The sequence below is a fragment of the Protopterus annectens genome, chromosome 4.part1 (assembly GCF_019279795.1).
Source record: "Protopterus annectens isolate FY-2018-M chromosome 4.part1, PAN1.0, whole genome shotgun sequence".
Classification (NCBI taxonomy): Eukaryota; Metazoa; Chordata; order Ceratodontiformes; family Protopteridae; genus Protopterus; species Protopterus annectens.
Genome location: NC_056734.1, coordinates 523640438 through 523664437, shown reverse-complemented (window position 1 = coordinate 523664437; position 24000 = coordinate 523640438). Strand labels below are relative to the sequence as shown.

Sequence of the window (24000 nt, the reverse complement as noted above, 5' to 3'; positions counted from 1 at the left end):
ACCTCCAACATACCCTAATTGAATAGTTACCATTTTAAAGTGCAAACTTGTCTCTCCCATTCTTTTCTCTAACTTTTCTAAGGTTCTGTAGTATTTACAGGCCTTTTTTTCTAACTACAGTAGGCTTTCACAGCTGTGACTGCTTTAGATTTTGCACTCCTAGCAACTTCTGAGGTCCATTACAGTGATCTGTTCTCTGACCTAATTTGTCTCCCTTTCTCTTTTCATATGTCACTGTGAAAATATGTGAAGGCTGCCAGCCTGGCCAGATAAAAATTTGTAGATAAGTCTGTCATTTGTAAATACTAATATAAGCCACAAGCTTGTTCTTTTAAATAAGAAAATGGTATTGGATGTTGAACTTTATTTATTTTATTTTATTTATTTTACATTTGCTAACCAGGCTAGTCCAACTGGATATATTTCCATTTTCAGTGGAGGCCCGGGGAGAAAAGCTCCACAGTGACATTTAAAAGTTTATAATGCACAATTATAAGAGAAAAATGTAAGACAAAATAAGAAGAGAGAGCAGTAATTACAAAGTTATACTATTTAAGCAAATACCATATTCAAAAGAAATTATTTACACAAAAATTAGTTAAAAATAATTAGAGAGCCTTGGCTAGAGAGAAGTAAGCAAATTATGAAACACAAAAAAAAAAAAAAAAAAAGAAACTTTGAAAGGAACAAGATACTCTTTCAAATTAAGATATGAGAGGTTATTTACAATATGTTTGCAGTTTAATTCATCTCCTATTTGCAACAATAATTTCAGACAGTTATCACTACCCAGGAATAAGTAGTGATAAAAGGTAAGGGGAGTCAGGATAGAGAAAAAATGGCAAAAAGAGAATGCAGACAATTAGTCAGGGTAACAGCAAGGGCATAACTAGTGAGTTTTAAGATGTTGCTTCAGTCTTTGTTTAAAGAGTGGGAATGAGGGGAGTACTGTTAGATCTGATGGCAACAGGTTCCAATATTTTCCAGCAGTATTAGAAAACAAGGAGTCACCTGCCAAGTTATTAGACTTGCTAATGCTAGCTAGTAGTTTAGTGGAAGAGCGTAAGGAACTGAGGTTTTTATAGCGGATAATGTTAGAAAGTATCTGTGTGAGATTGGTAGAATATCCTATGGACAATGGTAAGTTGGGAAAGTATCAAAATGTTTTTAGTTCAAGCCAGTCTAGCTGCTGTATGTTCAGACAGTGGTGAGTTTTTTCTTTAGGTTGGTATAAATGGGGAAAGCATAAAAAAGAGTGGAGATTAGATGAGAGTGGACAATTGTAGTTCTGGCTGTTGGTGTTAAGAAGGGTTTTATTCTGTATAAGGAGCCCAATTTTCTATTTATGCTTTTATTGTGTTATTTATATGATTGTCAAATGTAAGGTTGTTGTCAATTAAGACTCCTAATAGTTTGGTGGTAGAGTCTGGGGTTATAATGGTGCCATTATTTGATTTGATTGAGAAATTGATGGGGGGGGGGCTTACTGTTAGGTGTGAAGAGTAAGAGCTTGTTTTTTTGGCATTCAAAAGGAGGCAACGGTTTAGAAACCATGCCTCGACTGAGTTGAATACTGTCTGGGTTAGGGATTGTAGTTCAGATGTGGAGTTGGCAGAACATATGAGTGTGGAATCATCTGCAAATTCTATGCAGGTAGCTTGAGGGATTGCTAAGTAAAGGTCGTTGATGAATACTGAGAATAGAAGTGGACTGAGAATGGAGCCCTGAGGGACTCCAAGGGAGAATGGCAGGTGGGAAGATAGTTTGTTCTCCCAAAGGACTGCTTGTTGCCTATTGTTAAGGTAGGACTTAAATCAGAGAACAGCCTTGGTGTCAAGAGCAAGGGATTCAAGAGTTTTTAGGAGTAGGGGGTGGTTGACCATGTCAAATGCTTTTGATAGATCAATAAAGAGTGCTGATGAGAGGATGTTGTTGTTACGGTTTTTATTGATAGAGTCTGAGAAAGATAGGAGGGCTGTGGTGGTACTATGAAATGGCCTGAAACCATGTTGACAGTTAGCCAGTATATTATGTTGGGTTAGGTGGTTAATTAGCTGATGGTGAATGCATTTTTCCATAACTTTAGCTAAGGGTGATAAGAAAGCTATAGGCCTGTAGTTGTAATACTCATTGGAGTTTCCGCCTTTATGTAGAGGGATAATGTGGGAAATTTTCCAGATATCTGGGATTGTTGCTTCATTTATGGTTCTGTTTATAAGGATGGATACAGGATAAGCAACTGCTGTAGCTGCTTTTTGCAGGTATTCAGATGGTATTTGGTCTGCAGAGGGGGTACATGGCTTAAGTTTATATATAAGTTTATGGATGTATGAGGTAGCGATGGGTTGCATTTGGAATGCTGGGAAAGTATTAGGTAAAGAGGTTTGGGGATTAGAGTTGTTTGTGGACAGTTGACAGGCTAGAAATTTTATGGTGTCTGTAAAGAAGATATTCAAGGCATTGGCAGTTTGAAGGGAGGTATTGTTATCTGCCCCTAGAGGGGGTGGTGTGCTGGAGTGCCCTGGGTGAAGGAGTCTATTATCGCTAGACCAGACATTTTGTGGATTGTTATGGTGAGATTGCTGTAGTTTGCAGTAGTAGTTTATTTTGCCAGTAAGTATGGCTTTTTTAGTAGTATTCCTTAGCTGTCTAAATGTTTGGTGCTCAGAGATATTTTTAGATGCGCTCCACTTGGTCCAAGATTTATTCCTAAGCAATATGAGTTGTCTTGTTTCTTTTGAAAGACAGGGGGCAGGTTTGGACTTCATTCTGATAGAACGTTTAGGAGCATGCTTATCAAGGATAGTTAAGAATTTAGAGTTGAAATTTTTGACAGCCTGCTCAAGAGGGAGAGTTTTTAGTGGGTACCAATTACAGGCATTAAGTTCATTTTGGAATAATACAGGGTCAAAATGTTTGTTGGTTCCAGAGATTTTATAAGTAGGGGTGTTTGGGATGTCATTCTTTTGTCTTATGATGTAAGTTAGCATATGATCACTTAAGTCATCTGGTAGAGTTCCTACCTTGCATATTTGTTGTTGTTTATTAATGAGTATCCAATCTGAGATACTCTCTTTGTTGTTGGGTTTGTTAAGTCTAGTGGTGGTGGTAATAGTTTGACTAAAGCCATGAAGATTAATATGAGATGAAGGATTATCTGTATTTACACATTTCCAGTCAGTATTAAAATCACCAAGTATAATGGTTTCTTGTGGGTAAGAAGTTGATACCCAGCTTAGAATATCTTCTATTACAGAGATATTATTACCAGGGGGTAGGTAGATGCAGATAATATAAAGGGCTTTGGAAGTGTTTAGTTGAAGTTGGGAGATAAGAACTTCAGCTTTACTACCCTGAGGTGGGTTATAGGATATGGAGGAGATCTGTAGTGTGGATCTATACAGTAGTGCCACACCCCCACCCCTACGTTTTATGTGGTCAAGTCTCAATATATTGTAACCTGGGGGGATTATTTCATTATCTTTAGTTGCAGGGTTTTAACCAGGTTTCTGTGAGGCAGTGGATATGAAATGAATGAATATCAAGGAGGGCATGGAGATGGGCAGTTTTATTATTTATACTGCGGATATTGAGATGACCTAAAAGTAAAGAATTTGAAAGACAGGTTTGGGTAGTTAGGGTGGGGGAGTAGTAGAAGGAGTTGTAAAAGTTGGAAAGTTTGTTGGGCCTGGGTGTCATACCAAGCATCTTTCTAGCTGTCTCCCTTACTAGCTCTGCTGAGTTACCCAGCTATTTGCCACCCAGTGCCTGTCTTAACTCTTCTCTGAACTCCACCTCACCAATTACCCTTTTTCAATTTCCACCATTTGATCCTTGGTGCTGCCCTTACTCTCCTCCTCCTCTTCTTGATCACCAACGTCATCCTACAAACCGCCATCCTATGCTGCCTAACTACACTTTCCCCAGTCACCACTTTACAGTCTCCAATCTCCTTCAAACTGGCCCTCCTACATAAGATATAATCCACCTGTGTGCATCTTCTTCCATGCTTGTATGTCACCCTATGCACCTCGCTCTTGTTAAAATACGTATTCACCACAGCCATGTCCATCCTTTTCACAAAATCCACTACCATCTGACCTTCTGCATTCCTTTGCTTAGCACCATACCTACCCATCACTTCCTCATCCCCTCTGTTCTCTTCACCAACATGCCCATTGAAATCTGCTCCAATCACCACTCTCTCACCCTTGGGTACAGTCATCACCACTTCATCCAACTCATTCCAAACTTTTTCTTTCTCATCCATCGCACACCCAATTTGTGGAGCATATGCACTAACAACACTGATCATTACACCATTAATTTCCAGCTTCATAAACATCACTCTATCCAACACTCTTTTCACCTCCAAAACACTCATAGCATACTGTTCCTTCAGGATAACTCCTACGCCATTTCTCCTCCTGAATGTTAATAAGCAGCAGTCTTTGTTTGTGATCTAAATTAGCACACATTGTAAACTTCCTAATTTTTAATTCTAGATTTAATTTTTTAGGAATAACTTTATTGGTTTATACTTATTTTATTAAAGGGGTATATTTAATTTTGTTACTGACATATTTTAATTTGCTTTAAAAGTGCAAGACATAGGACCTTCCAGCTTTGATCTGTTGTCAGTGATACAGTTGCAAATAGGCTTGCTAAATTTCATATAAAAAACTAAACAAAAAGGTGTAAAAAAACAAATAATACATGTAAGAACACCAGTAGGAAGGCTTTTAATCCACAGCAAGTGCACAATCACAAAACATTGATGTTTTGTGATTGTGCATTTACTGTGGATTAAAAGCCTTCCTATTTTACTGCCTCGCTTCCTGGACTGGTGTTCTTACTTGGATTATTAAATTTCATATCACATAAAAGAGCTGCATATTGTTTTCATTGGTATGTCAATCCTGTTTTAGTTGCTACATTCCAGTTAACTGTTTATATATGTTATAAAAGTTTTATTGTTTACTTAGTGAAGTTATGTTTGAATCTGTTTACATTCCCTTCTCTGATTATCATTAGCAAAGTTACAACATAACAATTAATTTTCAAGATTGCATTTCAAAGTTATTTTGCTGGTTTTCTGCATGTTATTAGTAATGAAGTGTTAACTGTGGGACTGTTACAACACTAAGAAAATGCTGTATTCAGTTTAATCTATGATGGCTGGATAAATGAGGACTATTTGTAGACAGATCTTCATTAATGTAGGGTCTTCAAAGTTAAATTTTTGTTAACCATAGGCTTTGTTTAGCTAATAAGATAAAACAGTTTGTATCCCCCTTTTCTGTGTTTTCATTTTAATAACTAGATTTTATATTTATTTCCTGTCTGTCTATTTCCTTTGCTCTGGCTCAAGCATTTTCTTATAGTTACAGAAATGACAGCTGTGTGAAGTACTGACCATAATGGCGGATGATTTACTTACAGAGGCAGTCCTATGGGTTGGACAGTCTGCTACCTTAAAATTTCCACAGGCAGTAATGAGAAACAGAAAAAATTATGCCTTAATGCTTAATGGATGAATAATACAGGCACTTAGCAGCAAGGATTAATAGTAAAGCACTTGGGGTAGAAGTGAAGTAAGCCATTTCTTTTGTACCAATAACGAATCCATTCAGTTTCAACAACAATTTCCCTACAGGCCTTATAATTTCATATAGAACATGTGACACTTGATAAGAAAACAATTCTCTTGTGGAGCAATATTCCATAGCCAGACTATAAGAGGAAGTGACTCCAGTGATAGATGTTGTACCCTGTCCTGTTGCTCCTTTAAAAGACCTACCCCGAAAATAAATTGGAAGACTGGAGCAGTACAATGGGAATCAATGCTGTAGCTTTGTGCAGAACCCTGTATATCAGATGGACAAAAACATTCATCCAAAGCCTAGACAACCACTTGTGGACCCTGATTCAAAACCTGGATAACTGAGTGAACTCTATCCATGATAAAATCTTGAAAGACTTGATGGTGTAGCTGCTACTAAAGTCCTAAACCCACCTTTCAGTAGCTACAGCCACAATAATATTCTCTGTGTCTATAAGATGAATTGTTCTCAATTACAGTCCAAGAGCAATTTTAATTCCTATAACTGCATGACAAACCTGCAGAGTCAATAAAGATGCATATTGCCTTACCTTTATGTCCAACATAACTCTTGAGCTATCTGCGTGTGTTTACCAGCAGTATTCCTGGGAGTGTGTGCTTTTTGAAGGCCTTCAGAATCAGGATTGCCAATATTTCTTTTAGGTTTATGTGCATCTTCATTTGTACAGGTTATCAAATTCCCTGCCTGACAAGGCACCCAGAATGTACACCTCACTTAAATGTCTAAGCCATCTGTGATCAGGGCACTGTTGGACTGGGGAGACAGAAACACTGCCTGTTCAGGAGCACCACCTCTAACTACCAGTTCAAAACTTTACCAGGCGTGATATTTTAAGATATTCATAGTCCGTGTAACCAAAATATCTTTCTCAATTTGGATAGATGATACCCACCCAGTATAGGGACATATCTGATGTGTGCTTCAATATGCTGTGGTCCCAGGGAGAAAAAAGCAGTAAGACATGTGGTAGGGCTCAAGATCATTGGTGGTTGGACTAGCTTGGAAGTATGTTAAGACCAATACCCTGCAGTAAAAATAAATCAATACATGCCTGCATAAATTAAATAAATAAGAATAAATGGGATTATGGCATTTGCATTAGTAGGTTGGTTCACTGATTGCATAACTACTGTAATAATTAACAATGATAAACAAATGTGCATGGAAAAACAAATAAGAATAAAAAGGAGTATTCAGTCCTGTCCATGGCTTTGCCAACAACTCTGATGTATAAGATGGTTTTGCTGGCTTGCATGATGTATAAGATGGTATTGCTGTCTTGCATGATGTATACAATGGTATTTCTGTCTTGCATGATATATAAGATGGTATTGCTGTCTTGCATGATGTATACAATGGTATTTCTGTCTTGCATGATATATAAGATGGTATTGCTGTCTTGCATGATGTATAAGATGGTATTGCTGGCTTGCATGATGTATAAGATGGTACTGCTGCCTTGAATGATGTATAAGATGGTACTGCTGTCTTGTATGATGTATACAAGGGTACTGCTGTCTTGCATGATGTATAAGATGTTATTGCTGGCTTGCATGATGTATAAGATGGTATTGCTGTCTTGCACGATGTATACAATGGTATTGCTGGCTTGCATGCTGTATATGATGGTATTGCTGGCTTGCATGATGTATATGATGGAATTGCTGCCTTGCATGATGTATATGATGGTATTGCTGTCTTGCATAATGTATAAGATGGTATTGCTGGCTTGCATGATATATAAGATGGTATTGCTGGCTTGCATGATGTATAATATGGTATTGTTGTCTTGCATGATGTATAAGATGGTATTGCTGTCTTGCATGCTATATAAGATGGTATTGTTGGCTTGCATGATGTATAGGTTCATAGGTTCATACTAGGCTATCTGCCCAAGGGCATTTATAAGCCTAGCCCATAGTTATTTGGCTTTCGCCACCCCTTTAGTTTGAATAAAACTATGCCTATTATTTTGCTGTGCCTCTGTCAAGCAGTGACACTGAAGTAATCCCTGGGGTATATCTGCGATCCCCCATCCATTGGTCAAGATTCCTCTTGAACAAGGCCAGCGAGGTGCTCTGCCTCACATGTACCGGGATTTTGTTCCACAGCATAGGGAGTCTCTGGGTGATGAATCTGTCCCTCCAGCACGTTCTATTAATAACCGTGTCAAGGTTTAAGTCTCCCGCCTTGTGGTTCTGAGGGATCTAGATTTTTGAGGTGAAGCATATTCATCAAATCAGGGTTTGACATGGCCTTATATGTCAGGCACAGGTCACCTCTGAGCAAGCGGTATGAGACTGAATAGAGCTGGAGTTCTTTCAGTCGGGCAGCATAAGACATATTTTTGAGACCCTTTATCCTTTTGGTGAGGAACTTTTGGGGCCTTTCCAGCTGCTGCAGGTGTCGGGTCAGATACATTCCGAATGGGGCATTGTACTCAATCATAGGTCTAATGAGTGATGAGTACAGGGGACGATGACCTCCCTTGATCTAGATGTGAATCCCTTCATGATCAGGTGGGCAATGTAGAAGGTTTTCCTAACTACTTTAGCAACATGAGTGTCAAGCGAAGGCTACTGTCAACCTGGGTCCCCAGATCCCTGATGACTTCTTCTGTGCTCAGTGGATTGCCACCTATATGGTAGCTAGGGGTAACCTTGTTTTTCCCGAAGGGTATGACTATGCATTTCTTGGCATTTAACTTTAGGCCATGGCTCTGGCACCAGTTATCCATCTCTGTGAGGCCCTTCTGAAGGATATCTGTGTCAGATGTGTTTTCGACTATGGCAGTTTGCAGTCATCTGCAAACTTTGTCAGCCATAACCCTCCTGTGTTTGCTTGTACTTCAGAAAAGTAGATGCCGAACAAGAGTGGACCCAGGACTGATCCGTGTGGGACACCACTTGTGACAGGCTTTGAGTCTGACATGGCTCCAGCAACTCTGACCCTGTGGGTTCTGTCACTTAGCCAGTTTGCAACCCATCTTGTGATGTATGGGTTTACATTCAAGCTGATGAGTTTTTCGATGATACCTGAGTGGGGTATTGTGTCGAAGGCCTTTGCCAGGTCAAGGTAGGCTGTATGGACTGCCTTTCCCTCATCAATGGCCTTGGTGACTGTCTCGAAAAAGTCAACCAAGTTTAAAAGGCATGATCTGCCTTTGACAAAGTCAAACTGGGTTGGATCCAAAGTCTGCAAGCTCCCTATGTCTTTATTTATGAGTTCCATTATGATCCTCTCCATGGCTTTGCAGATAAGGCTTGTCAAGCTAATGGGACGGTAATTTCCAGGGTCGGTGGAGGCACCGCCCTTGTGAAGTGGGACCACAGTCGCCGTGTGCCACTCCTTGGGTACATATCCTGAGGTGAGGCTAAGATTAAACAGCTGTCCTAACTGCGGGTTTAATTCCTCATTGAGTTCGTGGAGCACACAGCCGGGGACACCATCCAGTCCCATGGATGCTGTGTTTTTTGCTTTGGAGAGAGCAGTTCTCACCTGGGTGTTGGAGATGTTTGGGGGGCTACAATACAGATGGTATTGCTGGCTTGCATGATGTATAAGATGGTATTGCTGACTTGCATGATTTATAAGATAGTATTGCTGGCTTGCATGATGTATAAGATGGTATTGCTGTCTTGCTCTATTGTACGTGCTGAATCACCATCTCTTTGCACATGTCAATAGTAGGAGGCTAGATCTTCTGTCTCACCAAACCTTTTCTTCTAACTATCCCTTGTTGCGGCTGAAGTGCAATCTGTAAAGCCTTTGTTTAAAAATCTGAGAAATTACTAACCCAGTTAATGCTAATATAACTTCTCCATCATTACACACAGTGAAGTTTTGCTGGAAGTTATCATACTTGTTAATATAAGCATTTAGCTTGTCTTCTGTCTGTTCATACAGTGCATTTGTCTAGGACAGTTGTATTATCTGCCATCATGGATTGATGCTCTTTCAATTAAACCAATATTATGGATGAGGAAACTGAGGCAACATATGTCTATTTTTATATTGTAGTTTTCTATATAATGTATCTATTGCTCTGGTATCTAATCTGAAGAAGAGCAAACACACAATATTACCTTTTTGCTTTAGCTAGTAAGCATGTTGTATACTCCTGAGCTCCTCTTTTCAATTTAATTTTAATTGTCCAATACATTTTTTCAAACTACTGAAGGAATGGATTATTTGAGTTGGTACACTATTACTGATACCTGAATGGGTAATGATATCAACACAAACTAGCACTCACACATTTTAAATTTACAAATTTTAGATCAGCTCATTAAGACTGTTATTAGCTCCAAATGTTTTTACTTACCAAGAAAGGTATCTGGAATGTATCAGCTGCCAACCTTTTGTGGAAAGTCTAAGGACCACAAAATCATTTTTAGTTGCAATTTGTCTTAGTAGTTGAACTCTCTCTTTCTGCATCCAAAATATGCATTATGACCACTGACTTGGGAAGCTGCATTTCTTCAGTTATTTTTTTTCCTATTCTCTGCTCTGCTGAGTAGCATTTTAGATCCCTGAAATGTAGACTGCAGTTGTATGCTTTACAGCCATTTTATGCACTGAGTTTAGTGGCTATGAAACATACTTACTTTTATTTACTGCCTTTAACAGCAGATAAATTTGCTCCTTGTTAAATACTAACAAGAGTGTCAGAAGTACTTAGTACAGAGGTACACTGTGTTTATTTAATGTCTGTTAATCAGCTAAACTTACTGAAGTGGATAGGGCTGCCTGTCTACTATAGCTCTAGACTGTCAGTCATTTTTCATGCCTATACCATCCATATTTTTTCTAATTTAACTCAACTAGGATTTTAAGAAATCTGCTGATAACCCCACTTCACAGCTGTTCCCCAAACTGTAGTGCTGACTTATTTGCTAAAAATCTTTTTATTGAACATATCATCACTACTTTAAAATACCTGCATGTCTCCAACACCATGTCCACATCACAGGCAGATGTCTATTATCCCTTTCCATTGCCAGTTATAGTACTGCTCATAGTCACAAAGTGGGCCTTGTTGCACATATAACTCTTTACTTTCTATGTTTAATGAGTTTGTTGGAGCTGAAACCAATATTCTTTTTAATAAGAGTTCTATGTGTCATTTTCGGGTCTATATTAGGAAAGCGAAAAGACGTTTACGCGAATATGTAAATGATGAACCATATAGCGCGAAGTGGACTTAGAGCAAAATTAGAAAACCGCGAAAATGGAAATATCGAATTTCCATGGTTGGCCCGTCTGTGGATTAGCTGCATAAGGTAAGTGCTGGATAGTTACGGAGTTTAGGATAGGGTGCGGGTTAAGGTAAGTGCTTAGATAAGTAATGTATGTTAGATTTAGTGTAGGGTTAGAGGTAGGGTTTTGTTAAATGTATGTATGTAGGTTATTTATTTTGTTTGTGTATGTTTTCTTAGGGGAAGTGTGCGGTAGTTACGGACCTTAGGGTTAGGGAGGGGTTAAGGATAGTGCATAAATAGTTTTGTATGTGGGGTTTAGTAGTGTTGGAGGTAGGGTTTTGTTAAATGTATGTATGTGGATTATTTGTTTTGTTTGGGTGTATGTCTGTAGGGGACGTGTGCAGTAGTTACGGACCTTAGGGTTAGGGAGGGGTTAAGGACAGTGCATAGTTAGTTGTGTATGTGAGGTTTAGTGTAAGGTTAGAAGTAGGGTTTTGTGCTTTACTTTAGGTTAGAAGTAGGGTTTGGTTATTGTATGTATGTGGTTTATTTATTTTATTTGGGTAGGTAGTATATAGCTAGTGGTGGGGTTGGCCGACTATGACAGCTCGATTTTTTTTTTTTGCTGTTTAGTGCGTTCGGGATTTTCACAGTTCACGGTATAGGGGTCAATGTTTTGGTATTCGTGCATAGGGTTTTTCGCTTTCGTAATATAGACCCGTCATTTTCACCGTTTAGAACAGGTGCTGTTTGATCTCTTCTGTCACTATACTTACTATTTTCTATACCTAGAGAAACTATGCAGTAATTCTTAAAACTGTCAGTGTTTGCTAATTCAAGTTCAACCAACAGTCTATTTTAGCAATACTTCACTGAATCCAGAGTTCCTTCAGTCTGGCAACAATTCTTCACCTTACCCATCCACAAAGGTGGTAGCTCCTCTGAACATACCACCTTCAGGCCAATAGCAATTCTATCCCCTCTCTCTAAAATAGTTGTAAAATGTGTACACAAACAAATACTGGATTACCTCATACATATATATATATAATATATATGTGTATTAATGCACACATACACACACACACACGTAATATATCCGTATATATATATACACACACACACACACACACACACACACACACACACACACACACACACACAATGTCATGTGAATATCTCTACACACACACACACACACACACACACACACACACACACACACACACACACACACACACACTATATTCATATATACATGACATAGAGGTAACCATTTGAAAAGTTGAGACCTGAAACACTGAGACTGAATGGACAGAAAAACAGACTTGTATATACAAAGTATGAGAAAGCCATTTTTTGGAATATTCCCTTTTCTCTCAGGTAGCGCAATCTCAATGCAAGTTGTGTATGTGTATTTATATATATATATATATATATATATATATATATATATATATATATATATATATCAATATAGATATATAGATTAGATATAGATATATATAAGTTTGGGAGTGTGGTTGAATTGCCCCCTACATTGGGGGTAGGGCTGCAGGGGACTTGTCCCCTTGCAAAAAAGAAATTTGTACTAGAGCGCTGTTCAAGATTCACTCTTCTCCTGCAATTTCTGACCCTTTTTCAATCTGTCAGCACTCAGCATTACAAGCACCAACATTTCAGTAGGCAGCCATGTGTGTGTGTATATATATATATATATATATATGTATATATATATATATATATATATATATATATATATATATATATATGTGTCTGTGTGTCTGTGTGAATACATATACTAAAATATACTACCTTCAAGACTGCACACACAAAGAGAAAGCCAAGTTTTGCTTTTTCTCTGAAGTTGTGTAACCTCAAGAAAAAAGTCAGAACTCCAAGGCTGGCAGTATGCAAATAACCCAAAGAAGAAAATTGCCAAAGAATGTCTTGTCTTAATATGTTTAATGCAAACACAGGATGAGCACTTTTGTCCACAAACAGAAATGGAATTTAAAAAAAATATATCTAAAACTAAGTGTTCAATCAACTGTTTAAATACTGTTTAAGACATGTGACTGAATGTTAACCAGTAAAAAAAGCTAATAATTTACAATATGATTTTCAGATTACTGCCTAAGAAAATAAAGTATATAAAAATAAATAACACTAAAAATCATAATAGTAAAATAGTTATACATTAAAGTTATTTGATATTAGTAGAATGTCATTTTAAAACAGGTGCCGAGGCTATACTGGATTTAGCCTAAGCTGTCATTCTAATTCTTTACATTCAAGAAGGTGTTTCCAAGGCCCAGTTTAACACTACTTTTAAATCAAATTTCAAAAAAAGTGGACACACTGGGGAATTATTCTTCTCCACTACTGACATCTAAACCTTAAATACAAAGTCACCAGCAGACATCTCTTTCTGCTACAGCTAACATTCAGGGACAATTACCCAAAGCACAATTACAGTTAATGCTATTACTGTTTTCTTTGGACTCTAGGCTCAACACTTCATTTCAGTTTTCTGAACCTGCTATATTCATCACAGGTACAGTTGAACCTTTTTGAAAGGGCACTTACTAAATCTCCTACTTTACAAAATGACAATGCTTTTCTTACAGTGTTTATTCATATTAAGAGGGCCCCAAATAACTTGCATCTTTGAAAGTTTCCAAATGACCTGTAGGACAATTGACAGGTATACAAAGAGTTAACTGATTTATTTGACAGAACAGGATGTGAACTCATGACTAATTTTATACAACAAAACAAAGTCAATGTGGACACGCTTACTGAAATTATCAATGAGATTATTATTAAAGGTTTATTGTTTTATTCATATTTACATGACTACAATACAAGTTCCAAAAAAGTGAACATGATATGTCTCTCTGTTGCAGAAAGGAATGAACATTATAAAGATTCAGACAGATAAGCTCGACTAAAACCAGCACCAGGCATACCCTATTCCAGTTAGATGTTATCAGACACCATCACAAGTAACTTTTCATTTGTATGCTTCTAGTGACCAATCAGAGACTTCTGAGTTCTCCACTCAGGCTAATAACTGGGATCCTGTTTTTGGAACCATGTTTTTTGAGGAGGTCTCCTCAAATAGCCAACCACCAGGACAAATATCGACCAAATCAGGGAGATACTACAGAGAAATTTCATTTGGACCATCACACTGGTGGCCATCACCACTTTCAATCCATCAATCCAGCAGAGGACAGGGATGAGGGAGAACCTAAGTCTTACAAGAGATTTGAATGGCACTCAGTCATTACTCTCTGAAGGTACTGTCTATACATTAGCAAATGGAGATTTTACTATTTTAAATTGCTATCAGTTTGAGAAAACTTTTCTACATGCAAATTTATTTAAAAGGGGATTTTTCATTTGTTCCATTATGGAGAGCTGATATTTCTAGGACTCTTATTGGCTTACAATTATTTGCGTACAGACTGAGCTTATCTCTGTTGTTAGATGGTCATTACTTGATGAAGAATTATATTGATTGACTTTAAAAGATGTAACACATACACAAACCCCTTTTGCATCCACTGATTAACATCTTTGAATCACTGTCTGAGAATGCTATTAGGCACATGTGCTTATTTTAGACAAGTAAAAAGTATTTTAATGTAATAGAAGCAAAAATTCAGCTTTACAGGAGGTTCGCACAGACATATCATTGCAGTTCACTAAACCTGATAAAGGGGTGGGTAGTTATCAGCTTGTTAGATTACTCAAGCAGAATGAATTATGTTCCTGGTAATTCCTATGTTTGTGTGTAAGTTTCTAAACATGAGATTAACATAGCATTTGCTAATATTAATTTTATTTTAAAATACTTTTTTTTACAAGATGTCATTGACAGATACTTATTTCACTTTGTATTTAATAAGTTATTTTTGGGATTCCAAACATTCATAAGGATATATATACAATCCCCCTTTGTACCTCATTACATTCTGATGCATTCAGCTCCCATTCTGCCAGTTTAACAGGTGTAGGGACTGACAGGACATGTGTTACTACTTTTTCAGTTGATGCATTCTGTATAGGGAAAATCTGGGACAAAAAATTGGAATGTAGTGCCCCCGTGCTAAATATGTTAAAAAAAACTTGGCAATAAACCTATTAAAATGTTTAAAAGGAAGAAAATCTATTTACAGCTAAGATCCAACAAACCACAATGTGGATGGTGATCTTAATGTAGATACATCTGTGACAGTACTAATGTTGTAATAATAAATTATCCTAAAACTATCCCATTATGGGATTTTTAACTGGAGAACTAATTCAATTGTTTACCTAGCAAAGTGCTTGACATGTGAGGCATTTTACTATGTAAAATAGAGAAAACTTTAAAATCTAGAATATATGAACATTGTTATGATATACAAAAAGAAGAACACTAATAATTAATTATACAAACAAACATCAAAGTGTAGAAATTTACATTTTTTTTATTTTTTACACAAAGTTCCTGTGTGGCAGGGGTGGTTCTTTGAAGGACTGACTTGAATACAAAGGATTAGAATGGCAACTCAGGTTAAATGTCACAGAAAAAGCTAGGGTTGAGTGATAATGTGACTTTGGCATATTATTTAAAATTATGTTTTTACTTATATAAAATAACTTTAAATGTATAATAATTTTTATTGCAATTTCTAATCGTGATTTTGTGTTATGTTTACATATTTTTATTAGGCAGTAATTGTGATGTAAATTGTTCATTGATTTTTATTGGCTAACAGTCAGTCACACATCTTAAATGGTATTTAAATAATCAATTGAATAGTTTGTTTGAGATGGATTTGAAAAAGTTCATTATTGTTTGTGGATGAAGAGAGCTCAACCTGTTTTTGTAGTAAACATATTAAGAGAGGATTTTGTTTGGTGATTTTCTTCTTTAAGTTGTGTAACCTCAAAACTGAAATACTCAGGCTACCTAGTTACGGAAGGCACTGCCACTCACACTGGAGATGCAGGAATACATAGATCCCTAAAAAGGAAAGAAAAATGTAGTACTTTTATGCAGCTATGTGTTTATCTTTTGTGTTCAAAAACGTCCAGATTTGTGGATCTGACATCTTTTTTTAATAACATGAGGTTTCATTTAGTGATTTTTGTCATTTTACAGTTTGTTGACCAGGTTAGTTCCACTAGGCCAATGATGTAATTTCAGAGGACCCAAGGTAGTATTTAAAATGACTAGAACATATTTGGCCAAGGCACTGTGGAACCTTCCCTGGTCTTTTCAATATGTTCTGTGGGATCCTTCAAATCAACCAGAGCTACTACCAACTCAAGCAGATGCGGTCTTGGTTTAACATCTCACCAAAGGATGCACACTCAGGAGTGCATTAGGGTCAGTGCAAATGCCTCACAGAAGAAGAGTGCAGCAACCCCCTCCCCTTATGCTGCAGTGTCAGTATTGGAAAATGAATCCAACTAGCTGGCGTGGGAATATAATCACCAAAGGTAAGTGTGATGCCTGCTGACAACATAAAGAGTTTCAATTAATAAAGTATTCCCAGTTTAATAGGCACACACTCTGATGACCCAAAAATCACTGAATTCTCAGAATTTTAGCTTAGCCTTGAAATGCATGTGGAGTTGTGTCTTATGTGAGGCATTTGCACTAACCATCTGCTAACATATTGCCAGGGTTTGCATTACTGTCCAGCATGGTGCTGCACCTGAACCAAGGTACAGATAGATACTACTGTCTGATTGTTACCTTGCCATTTCCTCCATGGTGGGAATTATCTCACGGTTAGAATGAATACACAGTAGGGACCAGAGGCAGAGATGTCAGTTTGATGTATGCAGAGCAGACCCCCCCCCCCCAACATTAAATATCAGTTTTGTGTTTATTTGAATTTCAAGTGTTGGCCAGCTTTGTTTTTTACTGAACTCAGGACATGTTACCTAAGGTCAGTCAGTTTGCTAATGACATATTGTCAACCATTCACAATATAACCTGCTAAAATGAAACTTATGAAAAACAACAGGTTATGTGGTAACATATACATAATCACAAACCAACAGTGCTCATTTAGGACATTCACCTCAAAAGAATGGAAAACAGTTAAAATAATGTGTACCCTCTTTTATGGGCACTCTTTCATACAGCATCAAATAATGGAAATTGGAAGGTGATTGTTTACTTCAATAATCCATCATTGCTGCCCACGGAGAAAAGGTATGAGTAGAAGGACCTAGGTTGTTGTATTTGTTCAGCATATAAACAAAGTAGTGGTAATGTGGTTATAGCTGTAAGTAGTGGCAATGTGGTTATTGCTCTTAGTAGTGGTAGTGTGGTTATAGCTGTAAATAGTGGTGGTGTGGTTACAGTTGTAAGTAGTGGTGGTGTATATATGTAAGTAGTGGAAGTGTGGTTATAGTTGTAAGTAGTGGTAGTGTGGCTATAGCTGTAAGTAGCGGTAGTGTGGTTATAGCTGTAAGTAGTGGTAGTGTGGTTATAGCTGTAAGTAGTGGAAGTGCAGTTATAGCTGTACGTAGTAGTGGTGCTGGTGTAGTTACAGCTGTACATAGTGGTAGTGTGTTTATAGTTGTAAGTAGTGGTAGTGTGGTTATAGCTGTAAGTAGTGGTAGTGTGGCTATAGCTGTAAGTAGTGGCAGTGTGGCTATAGCTGTAAGTAGTGGTGGTGTACATCTGTAAGTAGTGGTAGTGCGGTTATAGCTGTAAGTAGTGGTAGTGTGGCTATAGCTGTAAGTTGTAGTGGTGTCTATCTGTAAGTAGTGGTACTGTGGTTATAGGTGTAAGCAGTGGTAGTGTGGTTATAGCTGTAAGTTGTGGTAGGGTGGCTATAGCTGTAAGTTGTAGTGGTGTCTATCTGTAAGTAGTGGTAGTGTGGTTATAGCAATCATAATGCTCTGAAGCTCCATGGCTTCTGATTCCCTTTGCAGACAACCAGGCAAAGCATTTTCTCTCACAAGCAAAACAGATATATACTAAATCCAAAGGCAACAGCTGCCTATGTAAAAAAAAAAAAAAACAGTCTAAAGGAATATGGCTTTTTTGTTGCATGGAGTACCAAGGTAACAGGAAAAAGCAACTTAGCATAAAAAATAAGAATACACGTGAGAAGAGGTGGCATTAGAAAATCTGTCAACAGTTCAGAAACTAACCAAATCATATTTATTTTAAAGAGAGGAACAGTAAAGAGCATGTTATTTTCCTTGCTGTAAAATAAATTTGCTAACTATACAAAGCTACAAAGTACCATCTGTCATAATATGTTTGGGACAAAGCTCAGAATGCAGCAGTCTGTTATTTTTTTTTCTCACCCACTTCGCAGTGCTGCCCAGTGTAACCATCTGTGCACATACAGAAATAGGCATCAATTCCATCATCACATGTTCCTCCATTTTTGCAGGGGTTGTTTGCGCAGTCATCGATATCTGCTCAAAGAAGAAAGCAGAATTTCAGGATAAAAATAAATAAATATATATATATATATATATATATATATATATATATATATATATATATATATATATATATATTCAGGTATGTAATTCCTGCATAAACTCAGTATATCGGCCACTGAATTAATGTACAGTACATACATAAATATGCAAAGTATTTCAAAATCATGATTTAGAAAAAATGCTTCCACATTGTCAAAATGTCTAACAGCAGCAGATGTGCTTCCATGTTGTCAAAGTACTGCAAAACAAGATGGCAGCTCTTGGCACCCCAGAGCTTCCTCTGTATAGATTGCACTGAAAGGCTACAGACAACTAGCCCATACTGTGTGTTGGTGTGTGCATGCGTGCGTGTGTGTGTGTGGTGGTGGTGGGGGGTCAGCTGTACAAGTGCACACTGCCTGCCTAAGGAAGACTGATAGGATTCCCACGTCTTGCTAATTACATGGCTTATGTAGCCGGTGCCAAGCTAAATGGGGCTTAGCTTCAACATTACATCTATACCAAAGAAAATGAAGGCAAAATCCAGTAATGGTGAGACACTCAGAACTTCTGTAATACTTGTAGAAGGCAAATGTTAGGAATGATGGAATTCAGCTACGAAATAGAAGCACATTTTTGCTAAATTCTATCAGAAAAAAGTACATTACACCAAGAAAATTGATGTAATATTACAGATACACATTACAGTGTTTCTTTCATTATCCATCATTAGCAAGTATTCCTGCCATAAGAGTACCATGGTGCCATCATCTGCCTTGCAAACACTTACTGAAGATGGTTCATTTTATTAACTTTTGAAATAAATTAGAGGAATGCTTAAAAAAAAAGATGGTTCATTTTAGGTATGATTTTTTTTTTACACTGAGTAATAAGTGAGTAATGGTGCTAAATAAATTACTTGTTCATCAAGATTTATAGTTTTGCCAATGTAATACAGCCTGAGAAGACACATGAAACAGATGAACAGTTCTCAGTTTTCATTTCTTTGCAGTTCACAGTGCCTTTTGTTTTAGTTTTCTAAATGCAAACTATATGACATTTAATGTTGTTCTCATTTTCTCTGGCTCCTGCCTGTATGTGCATTTTATCATTTTTCAGTGATTCTCCCTTGAGAAGCATCTTCTCAGTAATAACTGATCTCTGTTATCACCTAATTACATTATTTTCAGTAGCATTATCCTTTTTGATCTTTAGTCCAACTTCTAACCCTGTGGAGAGGATTTTCTTCTCACGAGTCAGTCTGGATCTGCAGGTGTTGGAGTCCAAAAGTTACTACGTGCTGATAACTGTAATAGCTGGTGATAAAGTGAGGGAGATAATACAGTTTTAATAAAGCCCTTTTCAACAGAGTCCTCCAGATTGGCGTAAGTCAATCAGAATCCTTCAGAAGTGAAGTACTTCAGTTGCAGAGTGGCAGGGTCACTACTGCTGACAGCAAACAGGGGTGTGGAATTGGAATAGTATAATTTATACTGCTGTTAAGTTACTTCATGACTGTGCAACCATGGAGTTAGTATAAGTAAGAGAAATGTGGGGTCAACCCCCATCCACTCATATACAGGCAATAAGAAATGCTAGCTCACTTGTTTTTGCTCATCAAGTTTGAATAACATGGATTTTATTTGCTGTCCTTTTCTAACATGTTTTCTTGGTCCAGTTTGTTGTTTTTTCATATATTCTTAATTTCACTTTTTTCTTTCGAGGTTTGTCTCAATTCCTTTGGGATTCCTTAGACTGACAAAAATCCACGATGTTATCTAACCATGTCCCATTCCTTTTCCCTCTCATAATTCATCAGGAAGCAGTGACATCGCTATTTACATGTGCAGGAAGGAATGCATATTTCAGTAACCTGAATAACTACCTTCCCATTAATAATCACATCAGTTGATCTACTATGTTTGAACATGCAGTCAGCATTCAGAAAGTGCAACAATTCCGCAATCAGAACAATTATACTAGCTTTGCAGATGTCACATCATTTCTTGCTTGCCTCCTACAAAGCAACCTATGATCATAACAGTTGCTTGACACAACTAACCCAAATCGTTATATGTCTTGAGTTTTTCTTCATGTATTACTGAAGTCTCTCTATACTTCCTTTTCTGGACATTCCATGATACCATCTCAGAATGAAAAAAAATGCTCTGTCATATTTGAAAGGAAAGATAATACAGCACAGAATACAGTATAGCAGGTTTATTTCACTGGCATTTTATTTCTGTGCTTTTTTTATGAACTTGATCTAATGCAGAGAAATAAAATAACTGCATTTTACTAGCAAGCTATTGCTCTGAATGCAGGCAGTAGTAACAGTGAAAATGGCTAATATAGACAATGAAATCGGAAATTATAATGTGGGCTATAGCACTATGCCAAATTAACGCAAATTACAACTCTGTTGCAAATGAACATGCAAGTTACATCCCTGCAACAACTGAGAACGTACCCTCTATCAGTGAAGCAAATCAGTGTACAAGCTACGTCAGTACAGCAAGTGAACATAGGGACATAGTAATAATATTAAGTAAATGGTTAAAGACCATAAGATGCCTAGTGGCCATATGTACCTTATAATTAGATATACTTAATTATTTGCACTTCCCTTTTTAAGCATCCACCAACTTATCTGTCAAGGATCACAAACTAAAACCAGAAAACAAGCTTGACAAAAAGGCCAGCCCCAAGAACAGGCAACTGCAACTAACTATCTATATTTTTATAAGAGTTTATTGGAAGTTAATTGCTTTCATTCCCAAAATATTGAGACTTCATCAGAACTAAATTATACACATCCCACCTCCCTTTTAAAAGTTCATACTGACCACTAATCAGTATCAATTGAGTAAAATATAATACCATGAATAAATTGACCTGTTCAGATGTGATACTTAAAAATGTATATAAAAATGTATACAAGGAGAATACATGTAAATGTATAAAACAAAAAATATGTGATAAAAAATCTTATCTTTAAAAAATCGTGTCATTAAAAAATCATATTACAGCTTCATTTCTCTTAACTTTAGTGCATTAGAAACAGTTATTGCATTGTTTAACCCAGGCTTTTCACTGCAATTCAGATGTAGCTGCCACAGTAACTCTATATATTCAATGATACAACTCCAAGGGCCATCTCTAATGTTTCAAGCCATCTGCTCCAATACAAAAAATAGAATTTTTTGTTTTCACCACATGTAATCTTGTGCCTATATATTGCATTTCTCTCATTTTTTTCCATTCATATATCCTCCTAAACAAGCATTGCACAAAGCCATATATACAATTCCAATAGTGTTACAATTATTATTAAAATGAAAAGTATAATCTAAATTTGGTAATCTAACCACCTCACCTTCATAAATACAACTGCATTGTTTACAAGTGCCACATTTTCTAGTGCCCTTTGTAAAACCTGCTTTGACGTTTGAACCAGAAACTGGAAGGTTTTGAATTTTCTCCTTTAAATTAATACATCTGTTAAATGTAAAACTGGGGATTCCCCCCACTGGTTCTCTTATTTCAGGGTAAGACAGCTTACATGGTTTTGGTGTCTAGCCTACAACCCAAGAAAACTAGGTCTTGAGTGGGCTGTAGGGATGAATGATTTTTTTGAAACTGTCAGTGAATCCCAGCCAAAGAAGGAGGATGAGGGTGAACCTGAGATGCAGTAAAAGACTCTGAGGTGATGATTCTTGAATAAGCAAATCATCTAGCTAGGGGAATATCTGTACTCCCTGTATTCTGCAAAAAGCTATTACTGGAGCAAGGCATTTTGTGAAATCTCTGGGAGCAGTAGAAAGCTTGAAGGGCAAAGAAGAAAACTGAAAGTGTTATGAACCTGTAGAGAAGCTCAGAAAATTTCTGTAGGATGGGTGTATGGGAGTATGCAGGTATGCATCCTTCTGATCCAAAGACACTAGGGAAGCCCGGAGAAGGATGAAGGAAAGAAGGGTCTGAAGAGACAGCATTTTGAAAGTGGGTACCTTGGGGAAAGTGTTGAGCTGGGAAAATTCCAGCATAAGTCTCCACTGTCCATTCCTCCTTCCTTCTTGGGTAGCAGGAACAGCATGTGGTAGAACTTTCTTCCTGCAAACTGAGGAGGAGCTGATTCTACTGTGCCTTGGGAGAGTATGTCCTGGAGGATGGGTGGAAAGAGGTGCAACTGGTTGTGGTGAGGGAGTGGGATGCCTTTGAATGCAGGGAATTCCTTCCAAGATATTTTGTAGCCTTGCTGAATAATGGTGAGTATCCACTTGTCGGTTGCGATCATTTCACAATTTGAAATAGATGCGGTGAGCCTTTTGGAAAGTGGAAGGGTGGGACCGAGGGGTTGGGAGATGGAGAGAGGATTGTCAAACTGACTTACCTGTGAAAGGAGGCCTCCCAGATCTACAGTCCCTTTCAGGTTTTCCTGGAATCTTTTCCTAGGTGCTTTCTTGTGTTTCAAAGGAGACTTAGGCTTTCAGTAGACAAATGAAGTGGACTTGGCAGGGTAGTTTCTCTGGTATCTGGTCACAGAAGTCAACAGAATTTGTCTGCAGTCCTTCATAGTTTTCCCTTGCTCTTGTAGGATCTTGAACAAGCTAGCCAAATAAAAGACCCCCATTGTGTAGAGGAAAATTTAGGAGTCTTGCCTTGAAATCGTTAGGAAGTGGCTGAGAGCATAGACATGCATATCTCCTAATAACTGATCCAGTAGCAGCTGCTCTATAGGAGACCTAGAGAGCATCATAGCTGCATTTAATGCTATACTGAGCCACCTGAGTTGCTTGAGACTTCAAAGACATGGCCTGTTGTTTTATATCTGACCCTTCCATATCAGCAACAGCCTTTCAGGCTGCTAAGAAAAGACAAAATATTTGGTCACGAGAAGCTGATAATTAGTGGCCCTGAAGACCAAGGTAAATGAAGCACAGGCCTTTTTTCCCCACATGTCCATGGTCCTTCTGTGGAAAGGACATTAGCAGAAGGCAGGAGATTCAATGGTTTGTCTGAAGCTAAAGAAGCAGCTGAAGGATCAACTGCTGGGTTCTTGAAAAGAAATAAAGTTGACCTGGAACTTTAAAGAATCTATCTGGCCTCTGACGACTGGAGGCTGAGAATCAGGAGTAAAGGACGTAGATGCAAAAACATCAAGGAAAGACTCTAGGACTGGACGGGACAAGAGTAAAAGGTGGGGTGCCCACTTCTAAAATATTATAGTACCTTTTCTGAACATCAGAGATTTATTTGGAATTCCACTTAAAATGTTTCATCATACCCATAATGGTTTCAAGAAATGAATCCTCTTCCACAGGGGATCAGGGGAGGGAAAGTCCTTATCATCTGCGAGAACCTATCTAGATAAGTACATTTGCAAGGAGTATGCAAGTGAATGATTATCAGAATCCTCATCCTCAAAGATACCATACTAACTTTCTGACGAGGAAGGAGCAGAGAATAAGTGAGGCTTGAGAGCCATAATAGCTTGAATAGGCCCTGAAAGAAGTCCGTCCACTCCTCCCTAGAAGCCTGGGGTGGGAATATGCTTATTCTTTTGTCTTTTCTTTTTAGGGGTGACATCTTCTTGGACTAAATGTGGAGGGTCTGGCCCCTGATGTACCTCAGTAAGAGATACTGGTATCTTTTCTCTTACTAATCTCTAAGGGATACCTTCTGGGACTTCAGAGATAATGTCACATGGTTCATTCGTCTCT

The 24000-nt window shown here is 37.7% G+C and overlaps 1 protein-coding gene across 1 annotated transcript in view; it reads right to left on the bottom strand.

Annotated features, from left to right (window-relative positions):
• Nucleotides 1–24000, bottom strand: part of SNED1 (sushi, nidogen and EGF like domains 1) — a 1598911-nt gene that overhangs the window by 830677 nt on the left and 744234 nt on the right. Inside the window, exon 8 of the mRNA XM_044070335.1 lies at nt 18158–18271. Within this exon, the coding sequence (XP_043926270.1) occupies nt 18158–18271 (114 nt within the window). The remainder of the gene's footprint in view (nt 1–18157; nt 18272–24000) is intronic.